The 20,526-nt window shown below is 38.0% G+C and overlaps 1 protein-coding gene across 1 annotated transcript in view; it reads left to right on the top strand.

The window, feature by feature from the left end:
• The window catches only part of zcchc7 (zinc finger, CCHC domain containing 7), a 50,991-nt gene that overhangs the window by 14,687 nt on the left and 15,778 nt on the right, over positions 1-20,526 (top strand). Inside the window, exons 3-6 of the mRNA XM_016513926.1 lie at positions 15,448-15,506; positions 15,676-15,801; positions 16,674-16,844; positions 19,515-19,550. Of these exons, the coding sequence (XP_016369412.1) occupies positions 15,448-15,506; positions 15,676-15,801; positions 16,674-16,844; positions 19,515-19,550 (392 nt within the window). The remainder of the gene's footprint in view (positions 1-15,447; positions 15,507-15,675; positions 15,802-16,673; positions 16,845-19,514; positions 19,551-20,526) is intronic.

Below are 20,526 nucleotides of genomic sequence, written 5' to 3'. Positions count from 1 at the left end.
TAATCGTTTCATGTGAGTGAAAGCTGAAGTGTTTCATAATAACATTGTTATATTCCATAAAATATGAATAGTCTATTTTGACTTTAACTACCTGTACAATCTTATGTATGACATTGACTTTATAACTGCCTTTAGTTTATCTTTTTTGTGAAATGGACAGAACTTAAAATTGTTTTCCAAGACCTCATGAAATCCATATCTACCAGCTTTGTGGCTTTTATTCCATGTCTGTTAGCTTTAAGACAACGGTGTCCACTTAGCATGCTAGTTAACTTTTAACATATACACATATCTTTTTTTAGAACTATTGATGACTCATCCTCTGCTCTACAGATTTTTGTCCAATCAAATGCTCACTAGAATGAGAATGTCCCTCCCCTCAAATACCACCTACCTCTGACTAGCAAGTAGCAAATAACGATTAATGGCTTTGACAGAATTAATGCCTATTGGCCATCATTATGCACAACCCAAAACTTACAAAAGGAATTCCATCAACGCAGAAAAGAATAATACCCTTGTCAAGTGATTTCACTTGGTGTTTATTGACAAATGGCTCCCACCCCACAAGTCTGTCTTCTCTCTGGGTGATTTCCAGATGGCATTTTGCACATATGAAGCTCCATACGAAAGCAAGCAAAGGAAATCTGAAAAAAGCTCACTTCCCAAAGCATTTTTACTGTTGCTGTTTGTCAATTTCTCACTAAAACCTGTGGTAATTAAGACATTATCTAATAGTTTGAAATTGCTCAGGAGATGTTTAGACATTTCACAGCAAAACTATATCTAAAAAGCATATTTAACCCCTAGATGAACATTATGTCAACATTTATTCACCACCACATCGTTCCAAACCTGTACACATTTCTTTCTTCTTTTGAACACAAGAAATTAAAAAACGTGCTTTGGTCCCCATTAACTTTCATTGGATGGACAATGACAGTAGAAACATTGTTCAAATCTCCTTTTGTGTTCCACAGAAGAAAAAGTCGTGCAGGTTGTGAAATGAGGGTGAGTAGATGATGACAGAGTATTCATTTTTGGATACCTCTAATAGCAGTACATTTTGCTGCAGTCAAGGTAACATTCAATTGTCGCAGTCTTTGGGTACCAAATGAGCACACAGTAATGCCCTGCACCCTTCAGAGTATTCACTCTGTGCTTGCCCTCCAGAGTGAGTAGGGCAAAGTAACGCTCACTTTTGAATGGATTTTGCTGTCTATCTGTCTATCTCCTTCTTCCCCTCGCTCTCTTCCTCTCTCTCGTTTTCCTGAAGTGCGGTGATCAATAGTAATTGGGTTGCCAATGCTGACCAGCTTAGTGGCCCGGTGGATCAGCGGAAGGAGAAATGGAGTGTTTACGAGGTACTGAGCATGACTGACTTTCCTCCGCAAATCTCTCCATATTTATTCAGCATTAGGCCTAATCTAAAAATCTTTTTTTCTCAACCCCCTGTTTTATATATATATATTTTTTATTTATTTTCCGCTTCTTTCCCTCTCTGTCTCTGTCATGCACCAAAGCGAGAGAGAGAGAGAGGGGTCTGGAATGTAATCCTTTTTGAGGCTAAACCACCGGTACTCTTTGATGGCATATTTAATAGATTTTTCCCATAAAGGCTTTGCCTTAAGTGACTACATTCAAATAGAGAGGTATTAGTGAGAGCATTAGGCATATGTTAAGGTGTATTAAAGAAACCTCCTGTTGTTCATATAAATATGTTATACGTTACAAAATATCTTCATGGAACATGATCTTTACTTAATATCCTAATGATTTTTTGCATAAAAGAAAAATCTATAATTTTGACCCCTACAATGTATTTTTAGCTATTGCTACAAATATACCCCAGCGACTTAAGACTGGTTTTGTGGTCCAGGGTCACAAATGTGAAAAAAGAGTCCCCAAAATCTATTTCAGGGGCAAACATCACTCCTTAATCAAAAAAGTGAAGTTTGTTGAACCATCCACTGATAGATTACTTGTTTTTATTTAGAAACATTGTAAGGCAATAGTTTGAAAGGATTTGTTAAGGGTTTCCATTGGAAGGATGGATAGAGGCGAGAGAGCAGGATGCTGTGATGTCAGGTATAAGGTCTGAGGACCATTTATCGTTATCATATTAAACACACATTCAAATGGGCTTGTCAGTTGGGTTTTCTTTTGGATGTTATTACCTGTCAAAGGCTGAGAAAAACAAAGTCAGATGGAGGGATGACTAGAGTGAGAGATGGATGGGTGGAGAGATGAATGGTTTCTGAGGAGTAAATTTCGTCCTGGCTGTCATCGTATGCAAACCATTTTATCCTTTCATTTCAAATATGCATGAATTATCACTGTAAATAGATGTATATGTTGTGAAATTTTATTGAACATTTAAGGATGCTAAATAAACAACATCAAACAAAAGCCTTCCTCTAGTAATCTGCATAGTCTGACTGTATTGGAGGAAAACAGCTGAAATGGGCGAACCAACATAACGAATAAACAAGAGCTCGGAATAACAAGGGAAGACCTGATAAATGAGAATTACGAGCGGGAGAATGAGCTGGAAGGAAAGGGAGGAATGCCCTGGGGAAGAGAGTGAGGTGAAGATGGACAGGCAAACCCTCTCGTTACACCTTCTCTCTCTTTCTCTGTCGCTTCCTTTGCCCCCCCCTTTACCCCTTTTTCACCCAGCCATAGCCCCGCCATCTGTCTTTCCCCTTCCCTTCGCCTCCGCGCCTGACATCTCTCAGCCTTTTTTAATCTCTTTTTGTTTGATGGAATTTAATGTGACTGTTTAAAAATTAGACATATCGTCTCAGTCTGCGTTTATTAGAAACGCTAAGCTATAGTAATGAAACTGAAATCACCCTTTAGAAAAATGACCTTGGTTTTATTTCAGCAAGTAACACTAAATAATAATGGTATTTGGACAGAAATGTTCATGCTAATTCATACTAAATAATCTGTTAGGGAACTGAGAGAATCTGCTTTTTTATTGACACTTCAGCTTAGTATTTTCTTAAGAAAAACTGTATTTTTATTGAAACTATTTAAACATTTTATAATATTTGAATGTTCTGGGTTTAATACACAGAAAATACTCTCAACACTTATTTCTTCAAATAAAGAAATAAAAGTAGGTGTTGACAATTATGCGTTTACTGTATAAGTTTGAGGGGCAAACTTGTTTCTCAGTAGACATTTATTGTAAGTGGGTTTTGTTAATATTTTTTGTTGCGTTGTTTACAGTTTCAAGAATTAGTTGTCATGATGTATTTAACCAGGAACATTCCATTAACCATCCTTTTTATTTATTTATTTAATATATCTGTGGCTATTGTGGTCTTACTACAAATAAACTGCGGCGACTATTCATGAATTATTGTTTTATGATCACTTGGTTCATTTTCTCCAATAATTAGTTCTCTGCTTTCTAACTTTATAGGAAATAAAAACTAAAGGTAAATGTGTCGTTCTTTTATGCTTCCTGTTTACCAACAGGGGATTTAGATTTTTGTTGAAGTATTCATTGATGCACCGTTTGTGGAAACGCCACATTTGTAGTGTTTGTTTCAATGCAACGGTTATTTTTACGCGTGCTGCCTGCTGTCAATCTGGTGGAACTGAACCCCACCCGAACTCATATTTTATTCCAGGTTGTCCGAGCTGAACAGTGCAGGCCTCCCAGACCCCCCCGTGGACTTTTTCTCGGATCTCTTGTGGGAAGAGTAGAAATAATTCCTATTGTCTTTCATTATAATTCAAGACTGAGAGATATTGTTTTTAATAATGCCAGCTTTATGTTTCCTAATCTAATTTGTGAGGTTATATTTAATGCGTATGTGTGTGTGTGTGTCTTCTGTTCCCACCTGTTTTATATCCATCCTATATTGTTACCACTTTTCCTAAAGTCCAATGATGGGCGACGGGCAGAAAAGAAAAAAAAACAAATTAGAATCTTAAAGCGCTATTATTTAATTACCCCAATGGCTATGGATTTGGTCTCTGTGTGTGTGACTGAAGAGGGCGATAGAAAGGGCAGGATTATTCTGCTTTTTCAATTTACAGAAGTCCCACTGCCCACACACACCCCCTAACACCCCAGACCCATAACATACACACAAACACACACACACACACACACACACACACACACATACACACACTTCATCAGCCCCTCCCAACTGCTGGAAGATAAAACAGCATTATGGTAAATTCCACTTAATGACAAATTTTTAATTTGCTGAACACTGCTGTCTCTCGCATCCCTTGTGTGTGTGTGTGTGTGTCTGTGTGTGCGCGTTCACGTTTTAGTGAGTGAGTGAATGAAAGGGAGGCCTAATTACAGTGTGGGTTGGATGGGAGGAAGAAAAGCCCTCCTCTCCTCCTATCACGGCGATAAGGGAAAGGGAATGTAGCCGATTAATGATGGTGTTTATCTCTTTTCATATAATAACAATCATGAAAAGTCGATCTGCCCCTCAGCCTGATAGAAAAACACTCCCAGAGGAGAATTTTCATCAGAATGAAATTGAAGTCGCAAGCTACTGATTTTATTAAGTATTTCATTTTTCCTTCTCGTATGTTTGTGCGTACATGGACGCAGAAGGAAAACTGAAGGTTTGGAATATTAAGTCTGCTTGTTGTGTGATGGGGATGTTTCCAGGGTCATTTCAATTTAAAATTATTTTTTTAAAACACCTGCACTCTGTGGAGATTCTACGGGCCGAGTCTGAGTATTCATTTTTCTTTTAGATATAGGATACGTTCATATAGAAGATACAGTCGGAGATACACCAATATTTTAACACTGCTGTGATTCTGATCTGATTTAAGAGCCCCTTTTACTACACTTTTTCAAATAGCAAAGATATCATATGTGCCAGACTACACTTTTTCAAATAGCAAACCATATGTGCCAGTAAAATGCGCAATTTACATACAGTTTTGTTTTGAAATGCATGTTTTGGAATAAATATCGAACTGACATTGTGACACACTGGTGACTAATGATATATTCAAAGTCTTCTGATACTGAGAGCTTTGTGTTTGGAATAGACAAAAACAAACCGAAATTTTTTCTTCACAGGAAATGTTGTGCTTCAAACATGAATGTAATTTGAGACCTATAATATGGACTATATCTAATATTCATTTATGAGCCCCTTTAACCACACTTTTACAAACGTTACACTATATGCACCAGCAAAAGCAGCACACTGTAAAATTACAGACAATTTACATTTGAAATGCCAGTTTTGAAATATACATGTTGACAGATTGGTGGCTAGTAATGCTGTTTCTGTATCTTGCATATATTCAGTAACGGGCTAATATATATCCCATGCTAGCTCCAAAGCTGCTGCAGTGACAAATCAAGTGACAAATCAATAGTATTTAGCATATATAAGCATATGCATGGTGTCTCTTAGTGCTGTTATCATTTGTATGGCAGGACAAGCTGTGGACATATTTTTCTGGTGGGCTCTTGAAGCAGGTTTGTCACGGACTAGCGCTGTGACAAGTGACTGATCGAGACTGAGATGTGCATGTGCACACAAACTGTTTCTATCGATGCACATTCAGCCTGACTGCCAGTACGTTCTTTAAACCAAATATACATTATTTGCATCATAATTTGTTGTTAAATTATTTTTTTCCTCCTGTTTTATCACTTTCTTACATTACAGGATTTGGATAACTTACTGTAATGACTCTTGAAAATGGATGTTAGTTAGAGTTGTGAATGTTTACAGTGCATAACAAATCTGTGCATTATGTGTTTTGTATTTACTTTTTAACTTCATGTTATTATAAAACCCTTGTGACTTTATTTCATGGAACACAAACTAGACCATTCTTGACCATGCAAACAAAAGCGTGCAGGGCTATCAAGCTCCTAAAACTGACACAAAATCAACACAAAACTAGTCCAGAAGACTTAAAAATAACAATTATTTGTTAAGTATTTTATTGTAATTATTTCATTAAAATAAATTAACACAATATATTTGGAGTCTTCTGAAGCTGATGGCAGTGATAGGAATAGACCAGAGCAGACTGAAAGTTTTTATTCACAGAAAATATTTGAGTTGGAATTTGAGAGCTACATTGTGGAAGTTTTGGAAATAAAAAATTGGATTTGTTTTTAGTCCCTTTTTGAGCTTGGCAGGCCCCTTGGTCACTGTTCTAAAAAGAGCAGCATCAACATTCTTCAGAATTTCTTCTTTTGTGTTTCACGGAGAGAGGAAAGTCATACAAGTTTGGAATGACATGAGGGTAAATAATGGCAGAATTTAATTTTGGTGAACTCCTGGATGGACTGTCTGTATCTTTTTTATGGTTGAAGGCTTTGTTTTTGTTTTTTCATTAACTTGACATCAGATTACCAAGTACAAAGAGTCATGTTGAGTGTGTGCATGTGCTTTTCTCAATCCCATGTGACTCTCTTCCCTTATCTCCTGTCACTTACCCGTCTGCCACTCTGATTGGAGCGTATGGTTGCCGTGTGGTTGCCATGCTGTTGCCATACTGTGCCCCGCTGGGCAGTAATTGGGCCCCCTCTGGGTTGCAAGAGGCAACGGTACATTGACAGACAGGTTTGGCCACCTGCCCCACCTCCCCCTTTAAACTGGGAGTCAGGAATGCCAGGAGCGTGGCAGCACGTACCATGTGCCATGCCGAATCTTGGGTAGGGGGCACCGCTTTGGCCACATGCCCCACTATCGTGTTGTACCTGCAGAGTGGGTGTAATATGAACTGATTGTCAGAGTGTATGGCAGACGTGGGGGTATGCTTACTGTACATCTTCATTGGCAATCGGTTACCTGGCTGTCCAAATGAGGACTTTTTTCATGTTCTATTCTCCATTTTCATATAAAGCCAAATATAATTTCTACCAGCTAACTCAAACCTTTAAAAGTGTTTTTTTTTTGTTTTTTTTTACAATAAATGTAAAAAATTAGTTGATTTACCAAATTTTGGCCCCAAATTTTACAGTTCTTCTCAAAATCGGCAAGATCTTTATTTTATTTTTTAAAAGAGGGATCATAAAATGATCATGAATACTGTACTTACTTATTCCATACTTATACCAGCATACTCCAGGTCATCATTTGTGAATAATGATTTAAATGTTGGCCTTTTTGTCACATTGAGCTATTATATGCCTTCAGAAGAATTGCAATATAGTGCACAAGCCATATGGACTACTTTTATTTTCATACACTCAAAATAAAGGTTGCAAGGTTTTTGAAGCAATGCCATAAATTAACTATTTTGGGTTCCCCAAAGAACCTTTCAGTGAGCATTGATTTTCTTAGTGAGAAGAACAATTTAATTATCTGAAAAACCTTTCCACTTTAAAGCACCATTTTTAATATAAAGGATCTTCGTGGAACCATAGATGCCAATAAAGAACTTTTATATTTAAGAGTGTAGTTTTTCACAGATTTTTTTTGACAGCCTTTGGTCACTGTGAATGGTTCTTCTTTAACAACAGTTGTGTAATGATTATTTAGTAAATTCTGCTTTTATGTTTCTCTCGTAAAATTGAGGCACACAAGTTTGAAATGACATGAGGGTGAATAACTAATGACAGAATTCAGATTTGGATGAACTTTCCCTTTAAAAACCATATCATGGCAGTAACGGAAACTACAGTGAAACTGTTTGTGTGTGTGTGTGTGTGTGTGTTCCAAAGGTGGTTTTTGGTGCTAAAGTTGTGTGTATGTGTCCAATAGAGATATCAGTGTAATCCATGTTGCAAGGCTCCACAGCAGTGCTGCAAACGTGAAGACTGAGCATGAAATGAAATGAAATGTGCCACTGTAATCCATAATCGACCTGTACATGATGTATTGACCGAGAGGGAGATCTCTCTCTCTATCTCTCTCATTTCATCTCTGTCTCAACATGTCTGTCTCTTTCTGCTTGATTTCATGTCCTGGTCTTCTCTTCCAACATGTTCTGTTCGTGGTCCAACCGGAGGCTTGAATTTAGTCGAGTGTGAAACGCTAGCGAGTATGTTTGTAAGCATGCGTATCTCCAGTCTCTTGTAGTGAGGTACCCTTGTGTGTGTGTTTTGTCTTTGAAGTGTGGCGTTGTTACACACTGTTTGGTTTTCACACTCCCATTCACCACTGCTCACCTAACTCACTGTGGTCTGTTCACGGACCATGATGCATTTCACTGCACCGCTCATTTGAATTCTGCCTTCCGTCTCCTCCGTCAAGAAGAGTTTAATTGCCCGTGTGGATGTAAATCTGGCATTTCTGATACAAAGACTGATTCAAAGTTTTAAGAATATAGAATGGCATGAAGGAACAGAGAGGACGGAATTGTGACTTAGCAGATGGTGCCATGGTGCTCATGTGGGAAATAAGTGTTTGAATCTAGCTCGCAACATTTCTTATTCCCATTCCAGCCATTCATTTCCTGTTTTCTCTCTACTATCATTTCCATAAAAATGGCAAAAAGGCCATAAAGATAATGAAGAGGGTGAAAGGGCTGCACAGAAGGTATAAAAGCGATTTGGAGGGATGGATTCTGACAGGAAATGAGAATGAGCGAGGAGATTATTTAGCTCATGAAGGAAGTGGAGGAACAGGAGAATGGAGGCCAGGAGGAGAGAAAGACATGCCTTTGGTCAAGCAGGCGCGAACGCTGTGTGTGTGTGTGTTTGATCACTGTTTGATTGGATTAAGGTCTGGTCCAGGCAGGGTGAATAGGGACGTAATGCATTTGCTCCGTGGTCCATGTCAAGTATTTGTCAGGGGGTCTGTGAGGGCTGCTGACCCCCCATGTCTGCCCTTCTGTGGGGCATTTACCCTTCTCTGTATCACTAGTCTCGCATATCCAGACCTTTGACTAAATGGCCAAGAGTCTGGTCCACATTGCAGCTTATTCTGGCCAAGAAACGCCCACTTAGACAGGAAGAGAAAGCAACAAGACATAGTTCGTTTTGCATGCCATTTGGAGGTGGGTTTATCCAAAATACATTAAACCAGAGTGGCCAAAAAAAGTAATTAAAATAACACAGTGGTAGTTTCTATGATGGTTTATATGGAAAACACTGGATATAAAGTGGCGCATTCAGATGTACTTGTGAACATTACTAAGTGCCTCAAGCAATCTCTGAATATCATTTAAATATTTGATGGCACTAACTTTCAAACCTTTGTGAATCAAGTGATTAGTTGTTCCTCAAAAGCACCTGAGCCAGTCGTGTACATGGTTGTTGCATTGCATCTTGCTGTTTATTCACCAGTGCCGTTTTGTGTAGAAGTTTATTTACAACCATGTTTTTTTATTTCAAAGGAATATCTACAGTGGGTACGGAAAGTATTCAGACCCCCTTAAATTTTTCAATGATTTTAGCAAATGGCTGCAATATAACAAAGAGTGAAAAATTTAAGGGGGTCTGAATACTTTCCGTACCCACTGTATTTCCTATCTACAACTTGAAAAATCAGTTGGACAATACAACGCTAAACAAGGAAGTTTTTAGTTCTGATTTTTGGCCCAACTTTTTGACTGGTTCTACCACAAAATTTGAGTTTTTTTATCATTTATTTATTTATATTTATATTAAATATTTATATAGTGGGCCGACAGCTGATTAGCAGAACTATAACGTGAGTTAGCCGGTGACCAACAGCTGCATTGAGTGTATACACAACACAACACAACACAGCACACACAACTACATATTTTGCATGCTCGACAGAACATTACAGCAACAATTTTTTGTAGACTGTTTACATTCATATACAGCTATCACACACTGCATGAAAGGTAATTTGCAAAAAAAAACACAATAGGGACACTTTAGTAGCTCTAAAGCTCTAAAAGTAGCTCTAAAAGATGTGAATGAATACATAAAGACAAAAATGTATTGCATACTTTCTAAAATATTACTGAGCTGTTTTTAATACTTGAACTTCGATACAACTGTTATTTTTAGAAATTTGATTAACACCTCATTTGCACTACCTTTCAAAACTTTGGGATCATAATGTTTTTGAAAGAAGTCTCTTATGCTCACCAAGGCTGTGAGTCTTTGCATAATCCTGCAGAAATAATTTTAATATGCTGATTTGGTGCACTTTTTTATTCATTCAAGATTCTTAGATGAATAAAAAGTTCAAAAGAACAGATTTTTTTTTTGTTTTGATCAATTTAATGCATCCTTGCTGAATAAGAGTATTTCTTTCATAAAAACAACTTTTGATGTTAGCCAGATAGGTCAAATGAGGGTTCAGAGAGTTATCCCAAAACATTTACATTGACCCTTGGTCATCGGGCTATCTATATTGTTGAGTCCTGCAATAAGAACCAAAAATGGGACTAAACATGAGCAACTTCTCATGTCCCTCTCTCCCTCTCTTAAACGTACACCCTCACACACAAAGGTACACGGGGTCACACACACTCGGGCTCCATTGTTATGTATGGCTGTGTTAATCTGACTGCTGGCCTCTCTTCCGCTCTCTTTGTCCCCTCCGCCAGCACAGTGGCAGAAGTCAACAGCACCGCACAAAGGGCCCGCAAAACTGGTTAACGGCGGGGCCTGCTTGAGGCTTTGATCAGCTTTTTTAGGGTTCAGTCCCATGTTTCCCCTCCCGGTGCTGTGGAGTCTGCTAGAGGAGGCTGAATGGTTACACTTGAGGGAGGTTGTTAAGGGAGACGAGTGCGGAGAGAGGTGCTCAGGATGGATGCGTGTGTGACTGGTTGGTATGGGATGTCATGTGCTGTCTATGCAAACAAACTAAAATGAAAATGTCTTAATTTACTCACTCTTGTGTACTTCCAAAGCCATAATGCTTTTATTAATCTTCAAAACACAGTTGAAGATATCTTTTTATTGAAACCTGAGAGATGCCTGCCCCTCAAATGAAAGTCCATAGCCCCAAAACTTTCATGATTCAAGAAGACCATATGATTTGACTGGTTTAATTAGAGTCTGAAGAGACAAATGCTTTGTATGATGAACAGTTTAAATTTAGGCTTTTATTCACATATAAACAATGATTAATGCACCCATGGAGCACTTCAAATATGGTAAACATTAGTTCAAACCTGCTTGCTAGACACTGTTCATATCGAATACATTTACAACGCCTTTATACACTTTTTTGGAGCATGAAAGTTTTGAGGGAATTTTGTGTTTTTTCAAAGATGCAACATGAGAACAACATGGTGGTGAGTAATTAATTACACAATTTTTATTTTTTGGTGAACTATCCCTTACATGCACTTTCTGGATCAGTGCACAATGCACATTGTTCCAAAGAAAAGAAAATGTATTTTATTACTATTGTTCAGTATTGTATCAATATGTAATATTATTCTCTACCTCTAAAATGACTTAGCATTTCAGCTGAAGTCACCTAGGCCACATGTCCAAAATAATATGAATTGCCACATAGCCGTTTAGCATTTAACGCATTTTAAGCTACTGTTGTAGGTGATTTAGCCTCTCTAAAATTGGGTTGTTAATGCAGATTAATGCCACTTAATAGTAATATAACTGTGAATAACCAAGAAACTTGAAGAAGTTATTGATATACTTGTAGATGCTCTTGAGGGTGAACTTGATCTTCAGCGTCCATATTTGGGTTTAGTGTTTTCACCATTGATTGCAATTCAACATCAAGATCTAGGTCTGCTATGCTATTGAAAGTCCCCTTTTCATGATCCAGTCAGTTCCAGTGAATCAATAACATCCTGCTCAACCTTTTCTTCCCTTGTTGAATATTCTGCTTCATTTGGAAATATGTCTCATTACAAATGCCTTGCTCGTGGTAGCCTCAAATTCCTTCAATGCATGCAAAAACGGCAAGCTGTAAACAACAAAGCTGACTGAATTTTAGTCCAATAGTCAGAAGTCTGACTGAGTGAGCCTACAAAAAAAAAAAAGTGATGTGACGTGTGGCCAAGTATGGTGACCCATACTAGGAATTAGTGCTCTGCATTTAACCCATCCAAAGTGCACACACACAGCAGTGAACACACACACACCGTGAACACACACCCGGAGCAGTGGGCAGCCATTTATGCTGCGGCGCCCGGGGAGCAGTTGGGGGTTCGGTTCGGTGCCTTGCTCAAGGGCACCTCAGTCGTGGTATTGAAGGTGGGAGAGAGCGCTGTTCATTCACTCCCCCCACCTACAATCCCTGCCGGTACGAGACTCAAACCCGCAACCTTTGGGTTACGAGTCCGACTCTCTAACCATTAGGCCACGACTTCACGTTAGTATTTAATGGATCAGTCTAAACAAGTCCGTATAATTCCTAGAGAAAATTATCCGATAGCATTCTTATTAATGCCAAAGGGCCAGTTTTACTAAACAGGGCAAATTAGCGCGAGAGCGCAATTCCAAAAGAGCGCCGATGGGCGTGGAAATTTCTGCAGGTAATTTACTAACAACGCGCAAATTAAAGAACACAGACGCAACATCTCATTTACATATCGACCAACGCAATATACCAAGTGCAGTGCAAATTAGCGTAGTCGCGAATAAACAATAAAGAAAGAAATAAGCCACAGTACGTTGAAAAGTGAAGTGTTGCAACAGTTTTGATAAAGCTGGTATTGCGTGACTCCTAGATGAGGGTTCCAAGTCGTCTTTTATTTCCTGAAGCAAATTAAAAATAACATGGCTTGGCAAATGATATGTTCGGATAATGTGTTCATTCCAAATAAATTAATGTGTGGAAAAAATCCTCTCCCTTCTACCATGCGCTCTCTGTTCTCTGCGGTGCCTCTCCTAGCAACACATTTCATCCATTTCAAACGCAAAATAGTTTAAGACATGCTTTTTTGGGCGTTAAATAATGGCGCAAATGCCCGTAATTTGACGAGCGCAAACGTTAGTAAATCTCGTTGCTTGATTCATTTGAATACTCTAGTCCCATAAATTTTGCATCTGAAAGGGAAACTCCTAGAAATGCATATTCAATAAGGTCAGGCGCAAAAATAACTGTCCACGCCTTTTCAGCGCTAATTCGTAACTGCGCGTCTTTAGTAAAACCTGACTGTACTATTTTAACGCCAAAAGATGGTTTGCGCTGGCGCAAGCTGTTAGTAAAACTGGCCCAAAGGCTCTTGATTGGCTGCTGCTTGACCCCATAGTAGTATGCAATTTCAAATATGCCATATTTGCTCATGGTGGCTCATGTGTGGTCAGAACTGTTTTGGGCCAATCACTTTAACCGAAATGCCATGTGGCACTAGAATCAAAGGATGTGACTGACAGCACCAATTGGCTTTGTGGGGTGGGGTTTAAACCTACAACCTGACCAAGTTTTTAACCACTATGCCACACCACCCTAATTTCAATTATTTATGATGAACCATAATTCTTTATGTTTCTGCATAAATGTTTTTAATGGATATTATAAAAATTTTACTAAAGTTCAAAAGTTTGGGGTCAAAAAGCTAGGATGCAGTAAAGTCATTAACAGTCACAGTAAAGACATTTATAATGATAGAAAGATTTCTAATATTTCTATCTTAAATTAAAGCCGCTCTTTTGAACTTTCTATTTGTCAAAGAATTCTGAAAACAAATGTATCACAGTTTCCAAACGATATTAAGCAGTAACTATTTTCAACATTGATAATGACAACAGGTGTTCCTTGAGCACCAAATCAGCATAAGAGAATGATTTTTGAAGGATCGTGTGACACTGAAGACTTAAAGTAAAGGCTGCTGAAAATTTGGCTTAGCTATCACATGAGTATATTAAAATAGAAAACAGTTATTTAAAAAAAATTAAAGTTTTTCTGTATTTGATCAAATAAATGCAGCCTTGGTGAGCATAAGATTTAAAAAAAAAAAATAATAAATAAATTCAGAATGGTCCTGTATATTGACTATGGCATTCTTTGTGGCCTCATGTTCACTTCAGAACTGGCTAAATGAATTTTCCAAGGAGGATCCCATTAAGAAGTTTTAGTAGCAGTTTAGTTCAGGACTGTGATTCAGCTGTGAGAGGAAACACTCAGAGAGTCCCAGACAGTTTGTGTTTTGAGATACGCCTTCACATGGCCTGTTCCCTACACACAGAGTACTCTTAAAGTCAGAATAGTGTCTCAGTCTCTTTCTCTCTAATGGGAGCTTGTGTTCATGGTTAATTAGTTTCTCCTACACATCCGTTTTGTTCTCCATGGACCCAATGCTAGTGGCCGGGCGCACGCCAGCTTTCTTCTCTCTCAGACTATTAGTCAGCTGGAATTCATTAAAGCACACACACTGATGAAGTTGCACCCTGCGCGCATACCTCTTATTTTTATTTGTTGGTTCTATGTTAATTAGCATACCTATGAGACTAGCATCTGTCGCTATTCCACTATTCCCCCCTCCCTTGCTCTACTTTTCATCCTTCCATCTCGGTCTGGCTGTATGGAAAGTGCAAGGTTTTTTGTGATGTTGAATATGGCTTACTCTCTAGCGCCCCCTCTGGTGGTGGTGTATTTTGTATATTTTGTGTGGATGCCAATTGGAAAAACTCCACATACTGTTTTATTTTAGTGTTTGAGGGGGATTTGATGTGAAAACTGGGTGGATTTATGAAAATATTCCTAATATTCATATGAGAAGTACATTATAGTATCTTTGGTGTGTGTGTGTCATTGTGAATAGGCCTGGCAGGATTACCATAGTGAGGTCCTCCTTTCTCTGGCTTTGTGTGACTGCTGGCCCATGACTGACGAGGCATTTCCCCCACGTAGAGACACGGAGGTGTGTGTGTGTGTGTGTATGTGTAGCTGTGAGAGAGAAAAAGAAGGGGGGCATCAGGATTAAAGGAAATGTTTCCTGTTTATTGTACTGGGGGTCCTCGGGGATGCTTGGGGGCATTGTTGCGATGTGTTGGGTGTGTAGATTTAAAAAAGCAAACACATTAATGAATGAACGTATATGGTTTGTTTTCATAATTATTGTAATTATTTTGCCTGTAAGTGTGGATATCTGTAATTGTGTGCGTGTGTTTTTTGCCTGTGAAAATATGACTTCAAATTGTGTTTCATGAATCAGTATCATTTTTCAGTGCAAGTAGAATGTGACACACTAAACTAGCATCAGTGATTGTTGGTATCATGCTTATTTTGATGACCCTGGTCAGCTCTGGTCAGTTCACTGCAAGATGTTTTGTGTATTTTCATTACTTTGTACTCGGTGGAGTTTTTGTTAGTGTTCTGTATGTATGTATGTATGTATGTGTGTGTGGTGTATTTTAATTCAGTGTGTGCTGATGTGCAGCTGTGTATTGCTGTAGTAACTGTCTCTCTGTCTCTTGAGAATGAGCTAAAAAAAAAGGTCAAATTAGGGGAGCGGGCCTCTTGTTTCATCCACACACACACACATAATCACACACAATCTCTTATTGAAGTTTTATCTAATTTCATGTTGATGGTTTCAGTTTGTTTTTCTCATGTACTGATCTTTTTTTTGTAGAACATGCAAATGATGAAGAGAATAAACAGATCTGGGCTGTATCAGAAAAGGATAAAGAGGTAATGTTGCATTTTTTTGTCAAATCTGAAATGAATGAAAGAAAATACTGGAATTTTATAACATACTTTTTATTAAACAGAAAATAATTGTTATTTTTTATGGATCGTCTTTCATAGGAGGTGATTTTTGTCTCTCTGTGTGTGTGTGTGTGTGTGTGTGTGTGTGTAGGCTCAGATCTCTAATAAAGGGTTTGGCCCGAGGCGTGTTTCAAACCGTTACTACAATGAAAAATCCATCACGTGTCACAACTGCAAAAAGTCCGGCCATCTCTCCAGAAACTGCCCTGCACCAAAGGTACATCATTATCCACACGTCACTATGTCTACACTATTGTCAGCTGCCCCACAGCAAAGATAAAAATTCCCTTATTTCCACTCAATGAACTGCTGACACCTATCGTACGCATTAGCCCAGAAAAACTGTCAACTATACTATTTAGCCACTTTAACAAAATGCTGCGATTGAATGATCAAAACTGAATTTTAGACAATTGGATTGAAATAAAAATGGTTAACAATGCATTTTGGATCAAACTTTTTGTGTAAGATAAGTGTTGAACGGTTGCATATATAATTTTAATTCACTGGATTGTTATAATTATCAGTTACTTAATGGTTATTTGTAGTCTACCATTCAAACTTTTGGGGTCAATAACATTTAAAGAAAGAAATTAATACTTTTATTCAGCACGGATACATTGAAGTATAATATCTTTAAGAATATCATGGTATGTGCCGTTACCATAGTATTGTCTACTTCCTTAATACAAAAAAAAAGCTATAAAAATTGAGCATGGTCCTTTAGGCTAAAAGGTTAAATTACCCTGGTATAAACTATAACAAGTTGTACGTTTGTAAAGTGGTCTTTCAGATTTAATCTGTTTTGAACATTGTTATATTATATATTATTTGCACAAAATAGCAGTAGAAACTGGGATATTTAGTGTAGTTTTTACTGCTATTATTATTATAATTACAAATCTTTGATATTCACCATGATACAAGATACTTTATAATTCTTAAAAAAAAAAAAAGAAATCTAACCTAAAAATAAAGTTTTCTTCTTTTAATGCTGTAAGACAATGTCATATGCCAACTTTATAGTGTCATAGTTGTCCTTATTGTGACTTAGAGAGAGTGTGTGTGTGTGTGTGTGTTTATGAGCAGAAGGTGTCATGCTGCTCATTATGTGGGCTTCAGGGACACTTTCTGAGGATCTGTCCGAACCGTTACTGTTCTAACTGCTCACTGCCCGGCCACACCAATGACAACTGTCTGGAGAGAGCTTACTGGCACAAACGCTGCCACCGCTGTGACATGACCGGACATTTCTTTGACGTGAGTAGTGCTGTGTGTGTGTGTTGGTGTTGTGTGGACCATGGAGCTGAGATGTGTCTCTGTGTGTGTGTTGGGTTTGGAGTGTATTGTGTGTTGTGTGTCTATCTCCTGGGCCATTCTTTCTCTCATTAAGACAGACGCTTCACAGGCTGTGAGTGGGACACACGCTCCACTCGTCACCCCCAACAACAACCCCACCGAGAGAGACAGAAATGGGGGAGGAAGAGAAACAAGTCAAAATGTTACTTTTAGAAACTGCAGGAGAGATGAAAAAAGAAAAGATATATCTTGCAAAAACAAAGGTCGGAAAAATGTTTTATAATTAGAGATAAGTCAGGATCAATTAGTGCAGTAAACAATTTTTTTCTTTGACCCCTGGTCTTGCATTGTTTTTTTTCAGCATCTCACGCAATGAGCGTTGATTTTTTTTTTTTTATGAAGAGATTCAGTTAAAAATAGTAGCCCTGCGTTCTTTAAATGGTGTTTTTGAACACAAGAACACATTCCCTCACCGTAAAAGCTAGTTGAGTTTGTTCATCTTTTGTTGTCTTGTGATTTGGAAACGGTTTTAATATAATTTTGGCATAGTTTTAATTGAAACGAAATTGGCCCCATTCATGCATAACATGACAAACAAACACATTTAGGTTTTGGGGCGCAGTTAAACAGTGCTGCTTCAAGATATTCTGCTGCATTCTATTAGTCAAAGTAAGAAGTTTTTCTGATTATCTAGGCTCAGTAAGTTCTCACATCACATGATAAAAATCACAGTGGCCATCATCCCTCTAAGATCTCTAATTGATTATGAATCTAGAATAAGAAGTAAATATAGAATGCAGACCCTAGTTGATCTTACTGGTTAGCTGAACAAACAATTCTTCAGCCGCCACACATGACTTTTAATTATGCTTATAATCTATAATTACAGCAGTCTCAAAAACTGCTATGTGGCGTTCGTTAATGAACTCTGAGAGTTAACAAATATCAGGCCATTTACTTTACGGTTTCTGGCTCACTGTAACATACTTCTTCATAATGAATGACCTCAGTTCTTCATATTTACATATTTGTTACATGTTTAGGGTATGAAAATGACTGAATTTAGTCTGAACAGATATTCAGCCTCAAAAATATTCAGATATTCAGTTCAAAATTATTGCATGACTGTTTGTTTTTTTATGTTCTCTCCTTATATGGTTTCACTCTTACCGTTATTTTATTACTTTGAACTATTGTAAAACCTTTTTTCTATGTTTGGCGTTTTTTGTAACACTAATCACCCTGATAACATGTTCCCTTGTAAACACTATTTGTGTTTAATTTGCCACAAAGCTCATTTGGATGTGAAAATGTGAACTTGCTTCAAATTGGCTTCAATATTTGTCTGATGTTCCTTAGTGTTCAAAAGACTTTTATTTCCCCACAATCATAGCACCTCCTATATTTGAGTTTATAAAAATGTAGTCATATTGTCAAAGCTCCAATGGTTTTAGACAACCAATAGGCAGTAAACTGTCCTTAGAAAAAGAACAACACCGTAAGGGCAGTCACTTTAATTAATAATAATAATAAAACAAGTCTGGAAGTTCAAAACAACAGCTTTGGTATTTGGCAGTATGGAAATGTTTTTAATAGCTTCACTGCTGTATCATCTTGTCACAGCGAGTGAGGGAAAGGAAAGCAGATTCTTAGCGATTTTGAATGTTTCCTTCAATACACTCAGCAGGGTAAACCCTACAGGGGGTGCTGAAGCCTCTGCCTGGCTCTCAGGTGGGGTTAAATGAAAAGCTAACTGTATAAATGAGTCCAGCTGCTGTGCCCCCAGCACTTTCAATTTTCAGAGAGATGTAGGAAGCTCACAGCACCCTCGCTCAGTGTCTGTTGAGGCGGCTTGAGCTGTCAACACTGCACCTCTTTCTTATCCTACTATTCTCCTTTCTTTTTCAGTTCATTTATTTATTTTTCCTGTTACATTTTTCTTTTCTTTTTCTTTTTCCCTGTTACATTTCCTTTCTCTTCTCTTCTCTTCTCTTCTCTTCTCTTCTCTTCTCTTCTCTTCTCTTCTCTTCTCTTCTCTTCTCTTCTCTTCTCTTCTCTTCTCTTCTCTTCTCTTCTCTTCTCTTCTCTTCTCTTCTCTTCTCTTTGTTACATTTCCTTTCTCTTCTCTTCTCTTCTCTTCTCTTCTCTTCTCTTCTCTTCTCTCATTGTCCTGTCTTTTCTCTCATTCTCTCATCTTATTTAATCTCCACTTCTTCTCATCTCGTCTCTCATCTTCTTTTATTTTGTGCATCTGCCTTATCAATTTCATATTATATTTACAAATTTACTTTCATAAACTGGTTTACTTTTATAAATAGAGTTTATGTGAAGTTTTTCCAATTAGGCCCTAAAAGGTTTCACTTTTTGCTTCTGCAGTACATTTAATCAAAGATAAAAAAAACAAAGCTTGGAAGTATATAGTAGATCAATAACAAAAATAAACAATGCTAAAAAGAAAAGGGGAATGTCTCGAATTCATGTCCTAATGGATGTCTGAAGCACTCCTTAGATTAAAAAAAAAATTACCATAAACCTTTGTATGGTTATTTTTTCTTGTGTTTTTGAACTGCCAGACTTCCCTTTCATGTAAATATTGGGTTTTCTCATTGTCTTTTTTTCTGTTCTCAACAGGCTTGCCCAGAAATCTGGAGACAGTATCACATTACGGTAAGCTTTCATGTGTTTCTGTGTTTCTCATATAAAATGTGAGGACAAGTTATGTGTGAATTCATATAGAGTCTGCCTGAGGGAATTCCAGGTGACCTTACATGTTAAACATCTCAAATAATAGAGTGAAGCCAACACTCATTTGTGTGTAATAAAACCTCACATGTATAAACACACAGATTCATCATGAGCACTATTAGTCATCATTGTGGCTTCCATGCGTCCTGCTGGTTTTGCCTTTGTGTGGACATGTATGAATGGTGGACTCCTGACGGAGTGTCTGAGCAGAGGAGAAATCCGCTTTCATTCACCACAAAGGGTTGCTTTAAAAACTAGACTTGTGTTGAAGTGTATAAAGTCACTTGATACAATGAATTTAAAAATGTCTCCGAAATATTTGTGATTCTTTAAATAGACAACATTTGTTTACATGAGTTCTATTGGGTCGCTGTGTGCTTTACTCAGCATTTGCATCTGTGTGTATGTGTTTTGTCACAGAACAATCTGAAAGTGGTTAATTGGCAAACTCACTGAGCATTTTCTCCCCAAAGATCCACCAGGGTGAGAAGGCATGTGACAGTCACACACACAGCTAAACGTCAAGGGGCGCGCTGGAACATCTGCACACACACACACACACATCCGCTCAGACTCCTGGAATATAGACCTCAGCCTAAGAGAAAAGAGCAGGTTGTTTGTCAATTAAAAGACGTGATAAAGCATGAAATGGGCTGCCAGCATCGCGCTGCGCCGAGCAGTCACTCGACCCGTCACACACACACACAGTCTAATTAGCTAGGCTTCCTAATGAAAAGGCCAGATCGTTAGCGCTAGCCTGGTGTGCGGGGTGGCAGACTGGAGACAGAGAAAAAAGAAAGGTGGAATGAAAAGAAAATGTAGCCTCTAGGGCTGTTAAAGAGCTGCGTTGGAGGGTTAAAAGTCTTTAAAAAAAAATCTTTCTCACTTTCACTGTTTC

The sequence above is a fragment of the Sinocyclocheilus rhinocerous genome, unplaced genomic scaffold (assembly GCF_001515625.1).
Source record: "Sinocyclocheilus rhinocerous isolate Xijiao unplaced genomic scaffold, SAMN03320098_v1.1 scaffold1648, whole genome shotgun sequence".
NCBI lineage: Eukaryota > Metazoa > Chordata > Actinopteri > Cypriniformes > Cyprinidae > Sinocyclocheilus > Sinocyclocheilus rhinocerous.
This window is presented reverse-complemented; position numbering and strand designations above follow the sequence as displayed.